Source organism: Anomaloglossus baeobatrachus, chromosome 10 (genome assembly GCF_048569485.1).
Source record: "Anomaloglossus baeobatrachus isolate aAnoBae1 chromosome 10, aAnoBae1.hap1, whole genome shotgun sequence".
Classification (NCBI taxonomy): domain Eukaryota; kingdom Metazoa; phylum Chordata; class Amphibia; order Anura; family Aromobatidae; genus Anomaloglossus; species Anomaloglossus baeobatrachus.
In genome coordinates, this window is record NC_134362.1 from 73,008,418 (window position 1) to 73,031,755 (window position 23,338).

The 23,338-nt window shown below is 49.0% G+C and overlaps 1 protein-coding gene across 1 annotated transcript in view; it reads left to right on the top strand.

Moving 5' to 3' along the window:
- Window positions 1–22,327, top strand: part of PSMD13 (proteasome 26S subunit, non-ATPase 13) — a 67,520-nt gene extending 45,193 nt beyond the window's left edge. Inside the window, exons 6-13 of the mRNA XM_075325180.1 lie at window positions 7,506–7,592; window positions 16,315–16,486; window positions 16,980–17,059; window positions 18,168–18,293; window positions 18,390–18,452; window positions 18,607–18,687; window positions 20,779–20,895; window positions 21,991–22,327. Coding sequence (XP_075181295.1) covers window positions 7,506–7,592; window positions 16,315–16,486; window positions 16,980–17,059; window positions 18,168–18,293; window positions 18,390–18,452; window positions 18,607–18,687; window positions 20,779–20,895; window positions 21,991–22,086 — 822 coding nt within the window. The 3' untranslated portion in view covers window positions 22,087–22,327. The remainder of the gene's footprint in view (window positions 1–7,505; window positions 7,593–16,314; window positions 16,487–16,979; window positions 17,060–18,167; window positions 18,294–18,389; window positions 18,453–18,606; window positions 18,688–20,778; window positions 20,896–21,990) is intronic.
- The last annotated feature ends 1,011 nt before the right edge of the window (window positions 22,328–23,338 follow it).

Sequence of the window (23,338 nt, forward strand, 5' to 3'; positions counted from 1 at the left end):
GGTCAAGAGGTGGGCTCATTCACCTCAGCTGGCTCAGCCCGGACAGTTATGTCAGTGGCTGATGGCTCCTCAGAGGAGATGCATTCCCTCACAGGGACTCTATGCCCAAGACGGTTGCCTGAACTTCCAGACTTCAGTCTTTCCATCCTCTGCCAAGTCTGCCATGCTGGACACCGCACAGCGGTGGTTTTGGCTACTTTCCTCGCTATCCGCAGGTGTGGCTTCGGCAATGGAAGGCAGATGCCTCTATAGAGGTTCCTTGCTGGGCTCCCCTTTGGTGGGACCAGTCTCTTCGGAACCAACTAGATGAAATTTAGGAAGCTCTCGGCGACGAGAGTTCTTCCTTGCCACAAACCTAAACCAGGGCAGGAATCAGTTGAGGTTTCGGTGGTTTCCGTTCCTCCTTCTGATCGTCCTCTAGCTCGGCCTTAGTTCATAGAACCAAATGGCTTGAAGCTGCGTCTTCAGAAGACCGCAGGAGATGCTACCACGGAGTCAGCTTCCTCCGAGCTATCTGGCCACGCCAACCACCTCCTTGGTCGGTGGCAGGCTCTCTCCACTTGGCGACGTATGGTTCTACCACGTCTCCGTTCAGTGGGGGCGAGTTTATATCTCCAATGGCTACAGGATGGAATTCTGTCCACCCGCCAAACAGATTTTTTCTGTCAACTCCTCCCGGCTCCAAGGCCGCCGCCTTCTCACAGGCCGTGGCATTTCTTGCAGGCCAACGGAGTAATTGTTCCGGTTCCCGACTGGGAACGGTTCTGAGATTTTTGCTTAAATCTATTTCTAGTCCCCGAAGGGGGCGGTGCCTTCCGACCTGGATCTTTAGCTTTTCAAGCATGGTCAGGTGTGGCGTTTTCACATGGAGTCTCGGTCTTGTTCCGTGTGTTTTTTCACCGGATCAATCAAGAACCCAAGGAGATTCCCTAGCAGCCATCGGCATCAGGGATGCCTTTCGGCAAGGGTCAATCGCAGTTTCACACCAGCGTTGACTACGTTTTGCCATCGGAGTGGTCCAATTCGTGGCTCTTCCCTTGGGGTTAGCCACGGCCCCTCGAGTATTCTCCTTGGGGCTGCTGTGATTAGGGTCCTGCACCCCTAGGGATTGGCAGTGATCGTTTGCCCTGGACGGTTTTCTTCTCGGGGTTTCATCCAGTGCAGACTCTTAGTAGAGTACTTCGCTTACTCTCACCACTCTAATCTATTCGGGTGGCTTGTCATTCTGTCCAGGTCCACTCTGACTTCGCACCAGAGGTTTTCAGGGACGCAATTCGAGACTCTGTCGGCACTTGTGAAGCTGCTCTTAGTCGATCAGTAGTCCCTCCGCTGGCGGTCGACGTCGTTCTATCAGACACCAAATAAGGTGCTGGTCAGACGGTGGCGTCAATGGAAGCGATTCCTTGCCCAGTTTCTCCTGCGTCCTCTGAGACTGGAGGGTTTCCGCTGTACACGCGACCTCCCTCCTAGGAGTGGTGGCTTCGCCACTGACCAGGGGCTCGTTGCAGTGGTGGTTTCGGCCACTCTGTCTCAGGGATGCTCCTTCCTGGCCCCGTCCCGGGTGATCCTCACCAGGGTGCTGGTCTTTCCGCCTTGGGAGCAGTATATCTCCACCGTGGAGCGCAGGGCGCTTGGACTCTGTCCGAATCAGCCCTCTGGTTCAATGTGCTGGAAATCAGAGCTGTATTTCTAGCTCTCTAAGCCTTCACCATCTGTTGGCGGCTAGGCACATTCGAGTCCAGTCGGACAACGTGACAGCGTTTTCCTACATCAACTTCCAGGGCGGGACATTCAGCCGTCTGGCAATCTTGGCGGCTCATCATTCTTCAGTGGACAAGGGACTCCTAGTCCACCATATCCGCAGCCCACATCCTAGATGTGAAATCTGCGAGGCAGACTATTTCAGCTGTCCAACCGTGGTCCACAATCCTCAGGTTGCAGTAGGCACACTGGTTCATGTTTGATCCCAGCTTCGTCTCTACCTCTTGCCCAGAGTCCTGCGCAAGATCAGTTAAGGGGGCCGTCGGGTCATTCTCATTCTCCAGACTGACCCAGGCAGGCTTGGTACCCTGACCTGCTCCTTCTGTCCGTTGGGTTGCCATGGCATCTTCCGGACCGTTCAGACCTTTTCTCAAAAGGGTCCATTTTTTCCGTCAGAATTCTGGATTCTCAGATTGACGGCGTAGCTCTTGAGTCCTGGATCTTGGCGACTTCTGGTATCCTTCCTGAAGTCATCTCCGCTATGACTCGAGCTTCAAAGTGTCCTTTGACCTTTTTAGCTTTGCCGACCCTCCTGTCTCTTTCACAGTCCGGTTTACAGCTAGGATTATCCCTCATTAAGGGACAGGTCTCGGCTCTGTCAGTATGTGCCAGCGGCGTATCGTCCGGCTGGCTCCGGTGCGCTCCTTTCAGGGCGCATCTCACATTATTCCGCCTTTCCTGCGGCCTATGGAGCCCTGGGACCTTAATCCGGTCCTCTCGGTTCCCGGAAACCCCCCTTTGCGCCTCTTAGGGAGGTTTCTTTGTTTCATCTTTCACAGAAAGTAGTCTTCTAGTGGCTATAATTTCCCGCCAGAGAGTTCTGGCTGTACTCTCTCGGAGTCACCCCCTTCTTGGCCTTTTGCATCAAGACAAAGTGGTCTCCGTCCGACTCCGGACTTTTTTCCCTGAGGTGGTTACTGCTTCCACCTTATCCAGGGCAATTTTCCTGCCTTCCTTTTGTCCGGCTCCTGTTCATCGCTTGAGAAAGCGTTGCATATCCTGGATCTGGTGCGGGCGCTCCGGATCTATGTGTCTTGCACCGCCGTTATTAGGCAGTGCACCTCTCTCTGGTGCTGACCGCTAGTCAGCGTAGCGGTCTCTCGGCATCTAAGCCGACCCTGGTTCGTTGGCTTAGGTCGGCCATTTCCGAGGCCCAACAAGTGTACTCAAGTGCCTTCCCCGCCGGGGATCAGAGCACATTTGTTCAGACCTGTCGGTGCCTTTTGGGCTTTCAGGCTCCAGGCTACGGCTCAGTAGGTCTGTCAGACTGCAGCTCGAATTAGTCTGCATACTTTTTTCGAAGCTCTATCCAAGGCATGCTTATGCTTTTGGCAGACGCGGGCTTAGGCAGACGCATCTTTCAGGCGTCTGTCGCCCATTTGTGAAGTTAGGTTTTGCCTGCTTCTCAGTTGTCTGTTTATTCCCACCCATGGACTGCTTTGGAACGTCCCATGGTCTGGGTCTCCCATAGGAACGATAAAGAAAAAGAGAATTTTGTTTACTTACCGTAAATTCTTTTTCTTATAGTTCCGTCATGGGAGACCCAGCACCCTCCCTATTGCCTGTTGGCAGGTTTCTTGTTCCGGTGTCTTCACCGGCTGTTATTGTTGTAGACAGAGGTTCCGGTTCTTCCGGTTTTTACTCTGTCTCTTCTTGTGGGTGGATGTCCTCCTTCAGCTTTTGCACTAAACTGGCTAGGACTGGCTAGCAGGGGGTGTATATACTGGGAGGGAGGAGCTACACGTTTTGAGTGTAGTAACTTTGTGTGTCCTCCGGAGGCAGTAGCTATACACCCATGGTCTGGGTCTCCCATGACGGAACTATAAGAAAAAGAATTTACGGTAAGTAAACAAAATTCTCTTTTTCTCTGCTGTTCACATCAATGGAGATGAACTTCAGTGCCATGGGTTGTAAACTCCTTGACTATGTTGCTCACCATGAACAAAGGAACAGTTCCCTTCTCCTCTTTCTATTCTCCATGCTTAGTGTGGCACATACAGACACACCATGCACAGGTTGAGTGGACTTCTCCCCTTTTTATCTGGTTTCAGGTGTGATTTTCATATTGCCCACACCTGCTATTTGTCCCAGGTAGTGTAAACAAACCCACAATTTTTTTTGAAAGGTGCCAACACAATTTTGTCTGGCCCATTTTTTTTTATTCCGTTTTGGGGTTTTTTGTGCAATTATCTCCAATTTGCCATTTTGTTTTCTGTATTGTTCCAATACACACCAAGGAGATAAACTGTCTAACAAACCATGTATAATTGCAATACTTTTCTGGGAGAAGTACTTCATTTTCTGAAACAATTTCAGCAGTTTCACACTTTTGGCCATGACTGTATGCCCGCTGCATTATTCCTTGGTTATCTACGCCTTTCTATTTGTGTCTTTTGTGTGTGGTATCTGTACACATTTACACTCTTCTTTGAAGCCATACATATAATTAAATGCTAAGTCACATATCAGTTTGTCATCCATGTCCTGTATATTTTTTAAAAACAGAAAACAAATAGATTCTCAGAATATTATGAAACGAATCATACATCTCATTTTTTTTGTTTAACCCCTTCATGACCGGCCGATTTTTCGCTTTCCGTTTCTTTTTCGCCATTCTTTTTCTGAGAGACGTAACTTTTTTATTTTTCAGTCAATATGGTCATGTGAGGGCTCATTTTTTGCGGAACGAGCTGTACTTTTAAATGAAACCATCAGTTTTACCATATAGTGTACTGGAAAACAGCAAAAAAATTCCAAATGCAGAAAAATTGCAAAAAAGTGCGATCGCACTATTCTTTTTGAGATATTTTATTCACTGTGTTCACTATATGGTAAAACTGATGTGTGGGTGGGATGCCTCAGGTCAGTGCGAGTTTGTAGACACCAAACATGTATAGGTTTACTTTTATATAAGGGGGTTAAAAAAAATCGGAGGTTTGTCCGAAAAAAGTGGCGCACGTTTTACACCATATTCCGTGACCCGTAGCGTTCTCATTTTTCGGGATCTATGGCTCAGTGATGGCTTATTTTTTGCGTCTCGAGCTGACATTTTTAACTGAACCATTTTTGCGCAGATGCTATGTTTTGATCGCCTCTTATTGCATTTTGCGCAAAAGTTGTGGCGACAAAAAAAAGTCGTTTTGGCGTTTGGAATTTTTTTGCCGCTACGCCGCATACTGATCAGATTAATTGATTTTATATTTTGATAGATCGGGCGTTTCTGAACGCGGCAATACCAAATGTGTGTATATTTTTTATTTTTTTTAACCCTTTAATTTTCAATGGGGCGAATGGGGGGTGATTTGAACTTTTAGGTTTTGGTTTTTTTTTTAATTTTTTTAAATTTTTTTTATATTTTACTAGTCCCCCTAGGGGGCTATTGCGATCAGCAGTGCGATCACTCTGCACTATCTGCTGATCACAGCTACCTAGGTGTAAACAGCAGATACGCTCACTGTCTTTTTCACTGTGCCGCGGGCACAGCGAAAGTGAAAGCAATTCATGTATAGTACAGGAGTCATCACATGACCCTGTGCTACCATGACAACTACCAGAAGTTACGTGATCGTGTCACGTGACTTCCGGTATCGGGCGGTAAGTAAAAGTTTACTTCGATCTCGCTTATAATGGCGCTGTTTCATACTGACAGCGCCATTTAAGGGGTTAAACAGCACGAGCAGATAACGATTTTGCTCGTGCCTAGCAGGCACACATATCAGCTGAGATGTGCGCCGATCGCAGCATGCTGCCGCCGGCAGACCGCGGGCAGTAACGTTATGACCGCTAGGACGTAATTTTACTGCCCGCGGTCGTTAAGGGGTTATTGGATCCTTGTGTGTGTTCTGTTAAACTTGTTGCATGCCCTGTTCTTGCAGATCTCAATTGTCCATTTATTTTTATAGAGACCTGTTATAAAATTATGAAAGACATTAATTTTACATTCATTAATGACTATGAAAAATGAAAAGTTCAGACTGTCTACCTCGGTGACTTTTAAAAACTGGATGAAAAAAATGCTACATGGGAGGACAGTGTTTTTGAAGATGTCACTGGTTTTCCTCTAACTGGGGCATCTTTCATAGTAACCTGCTGTAGGGTGGGTTAATTGGTGCTTGTTCATGGTGTTGTAAATATATATAACCTTGTGTCTTCCTTCAAAGTATACTGTGATTTCATTTTCACAGTCTTTCATAAAACTCCTGGGATTTAGCAAAGTTTTCTTTCATGGAACTGTGACGCCCTGGCAAAACCAGGTCACAAAAGTGTCCCTCCTCCTTGTCACCACCAAAAACCCACACCCAGGCACAACACACAGCCATAAAAGCCTAGCCACCCCCTCATGATAATAAAGGCACACCAGTGGGCGGGATCAGGCGGATGAGAACGCCCACCTAGGGGTCCTGAGGTGTCAGAGGCGGGAACACAACAGACAAGTGCTGACTGTAGACAAGCTCAGACAACAGAGCAGTCCAGACAGTGGAACAGTACTGACAGTTGAAGCTGACAGTTGAGAGTTCAAGCCTGACAGCTGGACTACCCGGCTAGGTGGCAGACAGTGAGCAGGGCCATAGGCGACGGAGATCCGGTCGCGGGAGACCTAAAGTGGACCAGGGCAGGGTCGTAGCCCGCTGGTGCCGACAGTGGGAATCCGGTCCGGAGGCCGTGCACAGTCGGGGAGCCTGGACCCTAGGACGAGGAAGGTTGCAAGCCCCCTTGTTAATTAACCAGCAGAGGACGAGGTTTCAGGCCTTGTTTTCCCGAAGCCCAGAGAGCGAAACGGAAGCCCAACGCGGGGGATAGGGTGCCTGTCAGAACCCACAGAGATCTCAAGGGTCAGATTTTTTGGGCCACAGCTCCCAAATACATACAAAACCGGGAGTGGACTTCTCCGTTCCATGCAAAGTTGTCCAAAAGGAGAGACAAACCCAGCGTGCAGGAGGAAGGGACACCTGTTTACTAACCAGGGTGTGGGACCCGAATACACCCTCCAACGGCAGCCGGTCACTGGCAACTTGGTTTACTACTGGACTTGTGTGCAATTACTGAACTGAGAGTACACCATTGAGCCCCGGTCCAATCCAGCGCACCACCTCCAGCAGCCATCACTCCCGTGTACTTACACAGGGCCCTGGGACTAAACCTCTTGTGGAGCGGATCTCATCTTGCTGCCCCGTTCCACCTGCCCCGACCGCCCCATCACCAGGCAGCGGCGGTGTCACCATCTCTCACCCCAACCCATGGGTGGTGTCACAGACAATTCCCCCTGTACATAACCCCCTTTTCCGACGGTTGTGAGGATGGGCGGCTGGCCGTGCGAGCCCGGGTCCGGTCACCACTCGAGCCGCAGGAGTAACCCAGATCCGAGCAGCCCGAGAGGCGGCCCCCGCCCGCAACAGAACTTTTTTTTTTTTTTTTTTTGTGCCAGTGGGAAAATTCAAACCTAACATAACTTTAGACCTGAGTCCAGTCAACACTTCTTCAAAAATGGTGGTGGCATTACAGGGATAGTACGACAGGCCTTTGTCTTTCCCACACCTCAGTGCTTCGAGTTGGTTATTTATATGGAAAATGGTGGAGAAGACGTCATTAGGTAATTCCTCACTAAAACAGATGCTACACATAGTCTATCACCAGAAGAGTTCTCTTATTCTACCAGACATGTAACTATGTTGTCACCGATTTAACTTTTTTTCTGTTGAACACATAAAGTATAGGAAGTATGTAAAGATTTATTTGGGTTACAGGTGAAAAGCAGTGATGAGGCTGTGATACTCTGCAGGACGGCCATTGGGGCGTTGAAGCTGAACATTGGAGACTTACAAGCCACTAAGGTTTGTGAAGGAAATTTTAATATAGATTTGGGAATGATTTGCTGTGATAAAGCCAATAGGATGTATTTACATTTCTTTGTCGCACCTAATTGGGAGACCCAGACAATTGGGTGTATAGCTATGCCTCCGGAGGCCACACAAAGTATTACACTAAAAGTGTAAAGCCCCTCCCCTTCAGCCTATACACCCCCCGTACTGCTACGGGCTCATCAGTTTTTATGCTTTGTGCGAAGGAGGTCAGACATCCACGCATAGCTCCACAGCTTAGTCAGCAGCAGCTGCTGACTATGTCGGATGGAAGAAAAGAGGGCCCATAACAGGGCCCCCAGCATGCTCCCTTCTCACCCCACTTTTGTCGGCGGTGTTGTTAAGGTTGAGGTATCCATTGCGGGTACGCAGGCTGGAGCCCACATGCTGCTTTCCTTCCCCATCCCTCAATTAGGGCTCTGGGTGAAGTGGGATCCCATCGGTCTCCAGGCACAGGAGACCGTGCTCCATCCACAGCTCCTGAGGACTCTGCTGGATAGGAGCCGAGTATCGTTCAGGGACATGGCCCTGCTACTTGGAGGTACTCTGTGTCCCCGTGGGGACCGCGCACAGCAACACTCCAGCATTGCTGGGTGTGCTAGTGCACCGGGGACAGCAGCGCTGGCTGCATGTGTGCCACTATACACTCAGCGTCGCTGAGTGTATTTGTGTAGGGGGACTGCCGCGCTGACCGCCGCTGCCATGGTTATGCCTGCGGCGCGGCTGGGACTGTTAGTGCGCCGGGGACTTCCGCGCCGACCGCGATTATACGGCGGCCGCGCTTATAACTATAGTCCCCGGCTTCTGCGGCCTAGTCTCATTCTTTTCCCGCCCCCAGCCCTGCCAGTCAGGGGAAGGGCGGGACGCTGTACAGGTCGGCAGCACTGAGGGCTGGAGCATGCTTTGCATACTCCACCCCCCTCACTCTGCACAGTGGGGCACCAGTTCCCGCACTTTTCTGGGTCACGCCCACGGCTCCCTCCTCTCCCCAGGACGCTGGCAGCCATTCCTCTCAGCTCTGCTAACGCTGGAGAGGAGAGACAAGCTCAAAGAGACCCAGGCAGGAATTCTGGTGCCCACACAAACGCTTTGCGCAGGCGGTAAGCAGCACCTGTGGTGCTGGCCCCACTAGTGCAGAAGTGTATTTATAGTTTATATGATTATAGTCTATACTTTACACTGTAGGGTGCACTGTTGATTTGTGGCTATTTACCCTCCTGTATTGCTCAGAGGAGACAACAGCATGTCGTCCACAAATAGCAAGGGTGCCATGGCACAGACTTACTATGCTGCCTGTGCAGCATGTACGGCTATACTGCCGGCAGGTTCCACTGACCCTCATTGTGTGCAATGCTCGGCCCCTGTGGCACTTTCTCAGCCGGAGCCTCTGCTAGGGGTGGCCCAGGGAGAACCACCTGTTAACACTGTCCAGGTGACAGGGACGGAGTTTGCAGTTTTTACTGAAAGACTTTCTGAGACTATGGCTAAGATATTAGAAGCCTTGCAGTCCAGGCCGGCATCTCAAGCCAGGGGCACTGTGTTTTCATTGTCCCCTGGTTCCCCTCAGTTGGAACAGCAATGTCTTCCCGGGGTGTCTCATGGATCCCAGGGTGAGGTCTCTGACACGGACCGCAGCCCCAGACCGACTAAGCGAGCTCGCTATGAAATTCCCTCGACATCATCACAATGTTCAGGGTCTCAGCGAGAGGACTCTGTATGATGAAGCGGAGGTAGCTGATCAGGATTCTGATCCTGAAGCCGCTCTCAACCTTGATACTCCTGATGGGGACGCCATAGTGAATGATCTTATTGCGTCCATCAATGAAATGTTGAATATTTCTCCCTCAGCTCCTCCAGTGGAGGAGTCAGCTTCTCAGCAGGAGAAATTCCGTTTCAGGTTTCCCAAGCGTACAAAGAGTATGTTTCTGGACCACTCTGACTTCAGAGAGGCAGTCCAGAAACACCGAGCTTATCCAGATAAGCGTTTTTCCAAGCGCCTTAAGGATACACGTTACCCTTTTCCCCCTGACGTGGTCAAGGGCTGGACTCAGTGTCCCAAGGTGGATCCTCCAATCTCCAGACTGGCGGCTAGATCCATAGTTGCAGTGGAAGATGGAGCTTCACTCAAGGATGCCACTGACAGACAGATGGAGCTCTGGTTGAAATCCATCTATGAAGCTATCGGCGCGTCTTTTGCTCCAGCATTCGCAGCCGTATGGGCACTCCAAGCTATCTCAGCTGGTCAGGCGCAAATTGACGCACTCACGTACGTCTGCGCCGCAGGTGGCGTCCATAACCTCTCAAACGTCGGCATTTGCGTCCTACGCTATTAATGCTGTCCTGGACTCTGCGACCCGTACGTCGGTTGCAGCCGCCAATTCGGTGGTAATACGCAGGGCCTTGTGGCTGCGGGAATGGAAGGCAGATTCGGCTTCCAAAAAAGTGCTTAACTGGATTGCCATTTTCTGGCGACCGTTTGTTTGGTGAGAGATTGGATGAAATCATCAAACAATCCAAGGGAAAGGAAACATCCTTACCCCAAGCCAAACCAAAAACACCCCAACAGAGGAGGGGACAGTCGAGGTTTCGGTCCTTTCGGGGTGCGGGCAGGTCACAATTCTCCTCGTCCAAAAGGCCTCAGAAGGATCAGAGGAACGCCGACGCATGGCGGTCTAAATCACGCCCTAAAAAGACCGCCGGAGGTGCCGCTACCAAGGCGGCTTCCTCATGACTTACGGCCTCCTCACACCGCATCCTCGGTCGGTGGCAGGCTCTCCCGCTTTTGCGACACCTGGCTGCCACAAGTAAAAGACCGTTGGGTGAGAGACATGTTGTCTCACGGTTACAGGATAGAGTTCAGCTCTCGTCCTCCGACTCGATTCTTCAGAACATCTCCGCCTCCCGAGCGAGCCGAGGCTCTTCTGCAGGCGGTGGGCATTCTGAAGGCAGAAGGAGTGGTGGTCCCAGTTCCTCTTCAGCAACAGGGTCACGGTTTCTACTCCAACCTGTTTGTGGTTCCAAAGAAGGACGGGTCCTTCCGTCCTGTTTTGGACCTAAAACTGCTCAACAAACACGAAAGGACCAGGCGGTTCCGGATGGAATCCCTCCGCTCCGTCATCGCCTCAATGTCCCAAGGAGATTTCCTAGCATCGATCGATATCAAGGATGCTTATCTCCACGTACCAATTGCTCCAGAGCATCAGCGCTTCTTGCGCTTCGCCATAGGAGACGAACACCTTCAGTTCGCGGCACTGCCGTTCGGCCTGGCGGCAGCCCCAAGGGTTGTCACCAAGGTCATGGCTACAGTAGTTGCGGTCCTCCACTCTCAGGGTCACTCAGTGATACCTTACTTAGACGATCTGCTGGTCAAGGCACCCTCTCAAGAGGCATGCCAACACAGCCTCAACGTTACTCTGGAGATTCTCCAGAGTTTCGGGTGGATCATCAATTTTCCAAAGTCAAATCTGACACCGGTCCAATCACTGACATATCTTGGCATGGAGTTTCATACTCTTCCAGCGATAGAGAAGCTTCCGCTGGACAAACAGCGTTCACTACACACAGGGGTACAATCTCTCCTTCAAGGTCGGTCACACCCCTTGACGCACCTCATGCACTTCCTGGGGAAGATGGTGGCAGCAATGGAAGCAGTCCCTTTCGCGCAGTTTCACCTGCGTCCTCTTCAATGGGACATCCTACGCAAGTGGGACAGGAGGCCGACGTCCCTAGACAGGAACGTCTCCCTCTCTCATGCAACCAAAGCTTCCCTTCGGTGGTGGCTTCTTCCCACCTCATTATCGAAAGGGAAATCCTTCCTACCCCCATCCTGGGCGGTGGTCACGACGGACGCGAGCCTGTCAGGGTGGGGAGCAGTTTTTCTCCACCACAGGGCTCAGGGTACGTGGACTCAGCAAGAGTCCTCACTTCAGATCAATGTTCTGGAGATCAGGGCAGTGTATCTTGCCCTAAAAGAGTTCCAGCAGTGGCTGGAAGGCAAGCAGATCCGAATTCAGTCGGACAACTCCACAGCGGTGGCTTACATCAACCACCAAGGTGGGACACGCAGTCGGCAAGCCTTCCAGGAAGTCCGAAGGATTCTGCTGTGGGTGGAAGCCACAGCATCCACCATATCCGCAGTTCACATCCCGGGCGTAGAAAACTGGGAAGCAGACTTTCTCAGTCGCCAGGGCATGGACGCAGGGGAATGGTCCCTTCACCCGGACGTGTTTCAGGAGATCTGTTGCCGCTGGGGGATGCCGGACGTCGACCTAATGGCGTCACGGCACAACAACAAGGTCCCAACATTCATGGCTCGATCTCAAGATCACAGAGCTCTGGCGGCAGACGCCTTAGTTCAGGATTGGTCGCAGTTTCAGCTTCCTTATGTGTTTCTTCCTCTGGCTCTGTTGCCCAGAGTGTTACGCAAGATAAGGGCCGACTGCCGCCGCGCCATCCTCGTCGCTCCAGACTGGCCGAGGAGGTCGTGGTACCCGGATCTGTGGCATCTCACGGTCGGCCAACCGTGGGCACTGCCAGACCGACCAGATTTGCTGTCTCAAGGGCCGTTTTTCCATCTGAATTCTGCGGCCCTCAACCTGACTGTGTGGCCATTGAGTCCTGGATCCTAGCGTCTTCAGGATTATCTCAAGAGGTCATTGCCACTATGAGACAGGCTAGGAAACCAACGTCCGCCAAGATCTACCACAGGACGTGGAAAATATTCCTGTCGTGGTGCTCTGCTCAGGCGTTTTCTCCCTGGCCATTTGCCTTGCCCACTTTTCATCTCAATCAGGACATCTCCTTACCCTCGTTTTGTCCTCATCCAGTTCACCAATGTGAAAAGGATTGGCACTTGTTAGATCTGGTGAGAGCACTCAGACTCTACATTTCTCGTACGGCGCCCCCGCGCCGCTCCGATGCTCTCTTTGTCCTTGTCGCTGGCCAGCGTAAAGGGACACAAGCTTCCAAATCAACCCTGGCTCGGTGGATCAAGGAACCAATTCTCGAAGCTTACCGTTCCTCGGGGCTTCCGGTTCCCTCAGGACTGAAGGCCCATTCTACCAGGGCCGTGGGAGCGTCCTGGGCCTTGCGACACCAGGCTACGGCTCAGCAGATGTGTCAGGCAACTACCTGGTCGAGCCTGCACACTTTCACGAAACACTATCAGATGCATACCTATGCTTCGGCAGATGCCAGCCTAGGTAGGCGAGTCCTTCAGGCGGCAGTTGCCCACCTGTAGGACGGAGCCGTTACGGCTCTATTATGAGGTATTATTTACCCACCCAGGGACTGCTTTTGGGCGTCCCAATTGTCTGGGTCTCCCAATTAGGAGCGACAAAGAAGGGAATTTTGTTTACTTACCGTAAATTCCTTTTCTTCTAGCTCCAATTGGGAGACCCAGCACCCGCCCCTGTTTTTTGTATACACATGTTGTTCATGTTAAATGGTTTCAGTTCTCTGATATTCCTTCGGATTGAATTTACTTTAAACCAGTTTATAATTTTTTCCTCCTTCTGGCTTTTGCACCAAAACTGATGAGCCCGTAGCAGTACGGGGGGTGTATAGGCTGAAGGGGAGGGGCTTTACACTTTTAGTGTAATACTTTGTGTGGCCTCCGGAGGCATAGCTATACACCCAATTGTCTGGGTCTCCCAATTGGAGCTAGAAGAAAAGGAATTTACGGTAAGTAAACAAAATTCTTTATTTTGGAAGTTTTTATTTTGTAGACAAATAGACTGACACATGAATACATGTATTGATAAAGTGACCTGTCATTAGGACAAACATGTCCATCTAATGTCAACAGAAAGTGAAGTTTATTAAAGGGAACCATTCACCAATTTAGCTTGTTTCACTGGCCACCATCATAAAATGGTGGCTGCAGAGCTGAGTAAAACCGTTTTTTAATTTCTTCTCTCTGTTGTTGAGATTTTAGCTTGTAAAGTTTAGGTTATCCTAAGCCCCAGGGGACGTTACTAGAGCTTTGTCTCTGGGGCGTGAACTTCTTCCCTTGCATGAGGTTGACCAATCATCAGCAGGCAGCGTCATGCAGGGGAGAAAGGAACACGCCTCTCGCTGATCTGTGCAGCTACTCTGTAGATACAGCAGAGCTGAGTGATGCCTCTTTACAAACACTTCCAGATCTCATCTCGCAGTGCTGTCAGCTCTCATGCTGCCTCCACACTGACTGCTGTGAGATGAGATAGGGAAGTGTTTGTAATGATACTTCACTCAGCTCTGCTGTATCTTTACACAGTAGCTACAGAGATCAGTGAAGGAGAGGAGGGAGTTTTCTTTTTTCTCCTTCCAAGTGTTGCAGGAAAAATGGCTTTTCATACTGTATTGCCATGGGGGGTACAGTTTCTGCTGAGTATTTGCCAAATTCAGGAACAGGACAGGAGGAAGGGCGGCAGTGGAAAGAATAGTGTTTGCAGCCTGAATACACTTAAACTCATGAAATCTGTCAGTGTATAGCTGGACTAATATATTGATCGTTTATAAAGGATTCTAGAATCATTGTGGGATACATTAGTCAAGCAAGTACACCAGCCTCACCAACACTGGGATCTGTTCCTTGGTGTATGCAGATCTTAGGGTGGTGTCACACACAGAGATGACGACAACGACGTTGCTGTTACGTCACCATTTTCTGTGACGTTGCAGCGACGTCCCGTCGCTGTGTGTGACATTCAGCAACGACCTGGCCCCTGCTGTGAGCTCGCCGGTCGTTGCTGAATGTCCAGCTTCATTTTTTGGTCGTCGCTCTCCCGCTGTGAAGCACACATCGCTGTGTGTGACAGCGAGAGAGCAACAAAATGAAGCGAGCAGGAGCCGGCATCTGGCAGCTGCGGTAAGCTGTAACCACGGTAAACATCGGGTAACCAAGGGAAGACCTTTCCCTGGTTACCCGATATTTCCCTTCGTTACCAGCGTCTGCCGCTCTCGCTGCCAGTGCCGGCTCCTGCTCTGTGCACATGTGGCTGCAGTAGACATTGGGTAATTAACTCGATGTGTACTGTAGCTAGAAGAGCAGGGAGCCAGCGCTAAGCAGTGTGTGCGGCTCCCTGCTCTCTGCACATGTAGCACAGCGACGTGTGTCGTTATGATCGCTGCTGCTTCTGCGGTGTTTGACATCTAAGCAGCGATCATAACAGCGACTTACAAGGTCGCTGTTGCGTCACAGAAAATGGTGACGTAATAGCGATGTCGCTATGTGTGAACCCAGCTTTATTCTTAAATCTGGGGACAGATCCTCTTTAAAGGGAACCTGTCAGCAGAAATGTCCCCTAAAACCTAACAGATTCCCCCTCTGCAGCTCCTGGGCTGCATTCTATAAAGGTCCCTGTTATGATTGTGCCCACTTTCTGACCGAAAAAAAGTGTTTATAAAGTTGTACCTTTTTGGCTTCTGATTCTGTAAATCCGTCACGGGGGCGGGCTGCCTGATGGCCGTTATTCTGCCCCCTGGTCCTGTATGCCGCCCCCATCGCTGATTTCCATACTTCTGGACGCCGCCCACTGCTCCAGCCATCCCCGCGCATGCCCAGTGCCCATCTCTCGGGGATGAGCACTGTGCCCAGCGTCACGTGCACGCAGGGTTAAGATTATGGGCGGTGCTGTGATGTTTATTCCTAAGCAACCGCCCATAATCGCGGGACCGCGCTTTCGGTGTAGTCACTGCTCCGCGCTCTTCCCATCTATTTCCTGCCTCGGGGCAAGATGGGAAGGAGGCGAAGTGAGGTCAGCAGCAGCGCGCTTGCGCAGAAAGAAGCAGGCCGAGGGGGAAAGCGCGGTCCCGCGATTATGGGCGGTTGCTTAGGAATAAACATCACAGCACCGCCCATAATCTTAACCCTGCGTGCACGTCACCAGCGGTGACGCTGGGCACAGTGCTCATCCCCGAGAGATGGGCACTGGGCATGCGCGGGGATGGCTGGAGCAGTGGGCGGCGTCCAGAAGTATTGAAATCAGCGATGGGGGCGGCATACAGGACCAGGGGGCAGAATAACGGCCATCAGGCAGCCCGCCCCCGTGACGGATTTACAGAATCAGAAGCCAAAAAGGTACAACTTTATAAACACTTTTTTTCGGTCAGAAAGTGGGCACAATCATAACAGGGACCTTTATAGAATGCAGCCCAGGAGCTGCAGAGGGGGAATCTGTTAGGTTTTAGGGGACATTTCTGCTGACAGGTTCCCTTTAACTTGTAGATTTGTGCAGTTGCTAAACTGAGGCTCCTGCAAATCACTATAATGGGAGAACACATAATAAAATGCAGACTTAGAAGGATGCAGGGGTCTAATATGACTTTATCCTCTCCATTCAAGCCCCCCTGACACTTCTGCAAGAAGAAAGGCAATGAATGATTGTGGCCGGCAAACACCTAAAATGACACCACTAGGTGCACTATGTGTCTGTTGTCTATGGCACTGGCTTCTAAATAAAAAAAGAAATCCACAGTTTAGATATTTGTTACATTTTTATTTTGTAGTAACTTCAAAGTGAATGAGTTAAAAAAATCTGCTCACACCGGAATATTCCCTTGTGCTTTTTGGGCGCAGTATCATTACCGTCAAGCCCTTTTCTCGCCATTCATTATGTAGAAATCATCGGAAGCTCCTTGTATCTTCTGGCTTGCAATTTACTTTATCGATTTCTTTTATTGATTTCTGTGCGGCTTGTGTTATTATTTGCAGGAAACAATAGAAGGTGTGGAGGAGATGCTCGGAGCATTGGCCGGGGTGACATCCGTGCACAGCCGCTTCTATGACCTGTCCAGCAAGTATTATCAGACCATTGGAAATCATGCCTCCTACTACAAAGATGCTCTTCGATTCCTGGGTTGCACAGAACTGAAAGACTTGCCAGGTAAGTTCCTGGGACTTGATCCTCTCCTTTTTTCTTACTTTCTGTGAAGTCTCCTTCCTGTGCTGTGCTCTTCCAGTGACAGGCGGATTTTGTAGGAAGGTCTCAAATGAGGCAACATAAAATGTCCTGTATCACTTCTTCACCACAATCATTAAGACTGAGTTATAGTAGTTTTTGTCCTGAAGAAGTTTTATACACAATAAACTACTCTGATTATACTTACCTGGCATGTCCTCTTCCCAACCTGTGCATCTTGTCCTTTGACAGGCGGGTATTTAACCCTTGTTTTCCTGATATCCGTTAAGCCTATATAGAAATATTTAGGTCTCTGCTCGGATTTGTTAGTTTTGAATGAAGTACATTTATGGCTGCTTGGGAGTGATAATGTAATGTTTATCGCATAGTGCATACATTTGTCCTCAGGGACCTCACCAAAAACGTTCTATCAGTATCTGATGATCGGCCTTCATGACATGTAAATCTCCAATTGCAGTGTCAGAGCAACAGGACCGGGCATTCACTCTCGGGCTGGCAGGTCTTCTTGGAGACGGGGTCTATAATTTCGGAGAACTGGTAAGTTAATTTGCATATCCTCTGCTAACAAGATGTTGCACCTTTCCTAATATAAAAACAAGATCCCCCTACATATGTAGTGACTGTTCATGGTGTATTATTTTACATCAGTGGTCCCTAAGGGTCTGATTACATTACCTGATCTGTGCCACTAAATGACTGTGATCAGCTACTTGTTTGGCGTTTAGTAGCCCCCACTTCAATAGGGCACTGAATAATATTTTCCTCTTTCATCGGGCGATCGTTGATCTGTTTACATTGTAGGATTATCGAGAAATGAGCGCTCCTTGGAAAACTTAATCATGCTGTGTAACTGTTAGGCCTAAGTCACACGGCATGAAAATCGGAGCGAGTGGAAAGCTATAAAACATCGCATTGCACTCGGACCAATATTAACCTATGTCCCACCACCCATGAGCGATTAGTTTCTCAGCCCTAATTGGACCGAGAAAACAATCACAGCATTCTGCAGGTGCAATGTGATCCTTGTTTCTTTTTCGCTCCTAATTGGGAGACCCAGACAGTGGGTGTATAGCTACTGCCCTCTGGAGGCCGCACAAAGAACTACACTTAAAAGTGTAAGGCCCCTCCCCTTCTGGCTATACACCCTCCCGTAGGAGTACAGATTCCTCAGTTTTAGCTTTGTGCGCAAGGAGGTCAGACACGCACCCATTCAAGTCTATGGGACAAGAGAAAAATTGCACCGCACTCGCGGTACACCGGTGTAATGTGAGTGCAGAGCGAGAATGGCATGTGAGTGCAGAGCGAGAATGGCAGTTGCTGGCAACGGAGGAGAGAGGACGATAAATCCCTCCCTCTCCTGCACAGTGCCGGCCCGCCCCCTGCAGCTGTGATCCGATCGCAAGCTGCCAGTGTGAGCCGAGTGTCATGCGAGGATCACTGTAGTGCCTGTGTGGCCCCAGCCTTACATTCTATATAGAACATGGAGTCTTGGGGCTTCATCCAGACTGCAGATTATTAAACACCATTATAACAGGCTTCATCTCAGAAGTCTGTATTAAGATGCAAGTGTGGTCAGACTGTCATAACTGCTGTGACCAGCATTAGTGATCTCACTCATTGCGTACATTGTGATATCTCTCCGCAGCTGATGCATCCAGTGCTGGAGTCCTTGCGTAAGTCTGAACGGCAGTGGCTGATAGACACGCTTTATGCCTTCAACAGCGGCAATGTAGAAACCTTCAGAGCCTTGAAAACTGCATGGGGACAACAGGTTTGGGGCCACGTTTGTGTCTTGTTCATTATTATTACATTCCACCCTTTCTTGCTGACACGTTGTCTTTTATCATGTTTTTGTTTTTGCCTTCAGCCTGATCTTGCTGCCAATGAAACCCTGTTACTTAAGAAAATTCAGCTTCTCTGTTTAATGGAGGTGGGTGATTTTTGGGTGTACCCAACCTCTGCAGCCTGTTCATTGCAGTATGTCATAAGCAATATCACTATTAGATGTCTATAGAATAATGTATTGTACTCGTCCTACTGTACTGTATTCTGTAAATGACTGTCCGGTGTTTGTCTTTCCATAGATGACGTTCACACGGCCAGCGAATCATCGTCAGCTGACATTTGAAGAGATTGCGAAGAGCGCGCAGGTCAACGTAAATGATGTGAGTTGCGCTTCTGTACAACTGTTATAGCACCACTCCTGCTTTTTTTTTTTCCCACTGCTGGAGTGGTGCTTTTAATGCAAGTCCCCTGCCTTTACTCTTTTTTTTTTTTTTTATACTTTTCTTCCAACATTTTCATCTTTTTTTTTTTTTTTTTTTTTTTTCCTGCGGCACCAATATGTGATCCCAACTTCTGACTGGCCGTAAATCAGAAGTTACATCACAAGCACTCACTACATCTCTCTGACAGCCAGAACGAGGCTCTCATAGACTTGTATTGATTTGTGACCTCCTGCCCGCTCCATGAAACATTAGAGCAGCCGGTAGGTCACAAACTACCGGAAGCAACAGTGATAAAAGGTGAAAACACTGGATGGTGAGTTTAAAAGAGGGGTTGGCAAACTTGGATTGAAAGCACCACTTCAGCGGTGGGAAAAAACAATCAAACGCTGGAGTAAAGCTTAAATATTTTTTTAAAGATCTTTTCACATGTGTTTTTTGGTCTGTGTTTACCTTTTCACCTGGACCTTGGCACGCGGCCATTTTTGCAGTTGTGCAGTATGGGTCCATGCTATGAGCCTGTAGTGGCACACCTAAAGGGTTAATCCCCATATGAATCTATTACAAAAAGAATTTGACATCCAGCATCAGGTGCCTTGTTATGGAGCTATTGCTTCTAGGAGAAAATGGTTAATGGGAGGCACCATACAGTGGCATGTGCAGATTATTTAGACCTGTCATACAGTGCCCATATGCTTCTGCAAAATATCCCATCACACTGCTTTGAGCCCATAAATTAACTTTCTAAACACATTAGGGGCCGTTTATCATCCCTCCACACCTCACACGGGCAAATTGCCACATCCAGCCCCTTTGGGTTTTCCTATCTGGCCCATTTTCCCGAAACCACTTAAGGCCATGTGCCCACGGGAGCTTTTTGCTGCGGAGTTTGCCGCGGAAAACCTGCGGATTTCTCTGGATTTTCCAGATAAATCCGCAGGTTCTAGCATGTACAGGCACTCCCCATGTTACCCTATGGGACATGGGGAGTGTCTGTGTCCACGCTGCGGAATCTCCTGCGGAGATCCCTCAGCCGCACCTAACTGCATGTCAATTATTCATGCGGATTTACTTGCGGAGATCCCGGCCCTCCGCTATGGAGATAGAGGCCGGGACGTCCGCAGGTAAATCGCGTGAATCTCCGCATGTTTCCCGCAGCTATTCCGCTGGAAACTCGCAGCTAAAAATAGCTGCCAGCGGGCAGCTGCGGGATACATGCGGCCGTACCTGTGAATATATCCGCAGGTACGAGCGTCCCGTGGGCACATGGCCTAAGGGTTGGAGTCGGTGTGCCGCTCCCCCCAGTTGATGTCTTAATTTTCATCAATACCTACATCCTCAGGATGTAGATACCAGTGAATTCAGTGGTAGAACATGGAACAGACGGCTCCACCATTCAGCTTGTGCGACTATCTCCGCACAGCAGGTGCGATGATGATGTAACTAGAACGCGCCTGCTGTGCGGAGCCTCAGTCTACACGGCACAGACCAGAGAAGAGCATTGGCGGGAATGTTGAACAAGAACATTAAGCCCTGTGGTGACATGTAGTCTTAGTGATCTAACAGAGATAATTCTGTACAATATTAAGTGCTAAAAAAACAAATATTGAGCAGAATTAATTTCATCCTCTTGATTCGGCCCTCCACATCAGTCATGGTCTCTCATGTGGCCCCTCAATAAAATAATTGGCCACTCCTGGCCTATGACCACATTTCGGCATCAGATTTGTCAGACCTTCCTCTAGTGGGATTTTAGTTTACTGGTTTGTGAAACCTTCAGTATTTTTCGATTCTGCCAATGATCAGTTCAATAGATGAGCACATCACACATAATGTAAACCATTTTGCACCCAGTTATTCCTGAGAACCCCAACCATGTACCTTTAGAAATACTAATCTCAGATTGTTTCACATGGAATATTGTGATACCGTTATCATATTGTACGAGGAAATGCCTGGGGTTAACGTATCCTCCAGCACTCGGCCTTCACCTATTGTCTGTATTGTCGCCTATTGTCTGTATTGTCGCAGGTGGAGCTTCTTGTCATGAAGGCGCTCTCGGTGGGCTTGCTGCGGGGAAGCATTGATGAAGTGGATAAGCGAGTGCACATTACGTGGGTTCAGCCTCGCGTCCTTGATTTGCAGCAGGTATGAAATCCGCTTCTGTCCTGATATTTCAGATGATGCCGTTTACCTCGTTCCATATTTATCCTAAATAAACTGATCAGGGGATTTCACTACAGGACGCCAGTGATTTAGTGAAAGTAATGGGGTCAGATATATTTATGGCATCTGTACAGGATCTGGGTCACCTCTTGTGGTCCTACCCTTATTTTGAAAACTGTTCCCTGAGGTGCCTGCCTCATTGGGAAAGAGAAAATGAATGGAGGTTTGGCAATACTTACTATGAATATTTCATGTCTGATGGAATACCCATATTTAAAGGAACTTTTAATTCAAAGGACCTTTGTTTTTTACCTATCCACAGTCTGATTTTTGAGGGCCCTACTTTTGAGACTCTGACTTCTTTGATCCCCACTGATCCTGAGCCTCCTTTACCCTTGATTGCCGGACTGCAGTATGGGATTTTCCATCAGTCTATGGGGTTAGTGCCAGTCCATTTAAAGCCTACGAGACTGATGGAGGCGGAAGGGGGGCTGGGGGGGTTACACATTTTTCTTTAATTGAACAGACAGACCATGAAATGCATAGACTTGCCCAGACCTCCATAGTATGACATGCTCTTTATAGCTGCATTACTTTCTAACTAATAGATTAACGTTTTGAATGCGTGACTTTGCTTACCCAATTAAAATAGTACATGTTTGTTAACCAAGATGTTAAAGGTATTTTCCGGTGAAGAGAACTCATCACCTATCCATAGGATGGGCAATAACATTATCATAATAATATTGATTGGTGGGGGATGTTATACTGCTGGGAACCCCACTTATTGGCAGAATAGGGCACTCATTACTTTTTAAATAGTAGCGTGTGCTTGCTAGGCTCGACCACCGCCCCATTCATTCTCCATAGCGATGCCCCCAAAAAATCCCAAGCACTGTGCTCAGCAGTACTTTAGAGAACAAAGCTGCAGACGGATGTGTGCGCAGCGGCGTCGCCTGGAGGGTGCGTGGCGGTGTCACTCCATCACCAATCTAGCAGTAATCTACCATCCGGTAGATTGGTGACAACTTCTCTCCACTGAACAGCCATTTAAGTTATTGGCCTTTTATTTTTCAGATCAAAGGTATGAAAGACCGCTTGGAGTTCTGGTGCACGGATGTGAAGAGCATGGAGATGCTGGTAGAACATCAGGCCCATGACATCCTGACGTAGACTTGGGGCCCCTCTGATCAGAGATCTCAGCAGTCTTCGTCACCAGTTGCCGCTGCACCCGTGAGCATGGTATAGGGGATATAGCAGGATTCATTGGGGAGGTGATTGAAGCCCCCGCTGCCCGTCACACCGACCTGTGTTCTGGTTTCGTCTAGAGGATGCAGCCGTTTTATGTTCTAGGGTTTGTGCCTGCACTGATAATGGCAGTAAGCAAATAAACCAGTTTCTGTCAACTTCTTAACTGCTGTTCTGATGTCTTGTGTTCACCCCTGGCATGATGACCTGATCTCCCCTTCAGTCGGCCACTAACATGGCATGTTCTCTTTCTAGACCTGTACAAGCCCGTCTTACAGTGTACATGTAAATTCAAATTTTCTCGCCAGGACAGGAGGCAAACTCTAGCGCAGCGCCACCTATTGGAAGTAGCGATCCTAAAAGTCAAATGTGGATTTTTAACAATCCTTTCCATATGACCTAGGATATATGCCAGATCAGAATCCCAATTTGCAGACACGGTGTTTCGGGGTGCTTGCCCCTCGTCAGTGCAAAATATGGGGTGTCTGATCTGGCTCATGAGAAGCTTTGTGGGGACCACGGAGAAGACTATTCTCCTTAAGGAGACTTTGCAAGCCAGTCTGGCTGCCAGTAAGGGGACTTAAAGCTGCCATGCCCCTCTGGAAAATATTCAAATTGTCTCTCCAGGAAAGGAGACAAACTCTAGCGCAGCGCCACCTATTGGAATGCAAAAAAAGACAGTTTGCGCTCTGATAATACTAAAGTATGGAAACCATGAATGTGTGAAAATGGACCTGCATTACTGCTAAGGAAAATCTAAGAAAAATGAGATATTTAGCATATAGAAATGGCCATTTGTATATCTGCCCAGTTGCCCCTTCACGGCATATCTCGTAACTGGGTACCTAACGCTATTCTGAAGCCTCTCTCTGGGTTAAAAACCTCCCGTGTATGGGCACGTAGGAACCTGCTATATAGAATGAGATTACCTGTGGCAACTGGGGGAGGGGTGCACGGTCAGAAGGTATGACCCTCTTGATATAGACAAAAAAGACTGCCTGCACTCAGCCTCATCGACCTGACGTGTGAAGAGGCGCATAACTGAACATGACATAAAATACAAAAAAAGACAGTTTGCGCTCTGATAATGCTAAAGTATGGAAACCATGAATGTGTGAACATGGACCTGCATTACTGCTAAGGAAAATCTAAGACAAATGAGATATTTAGCATATAG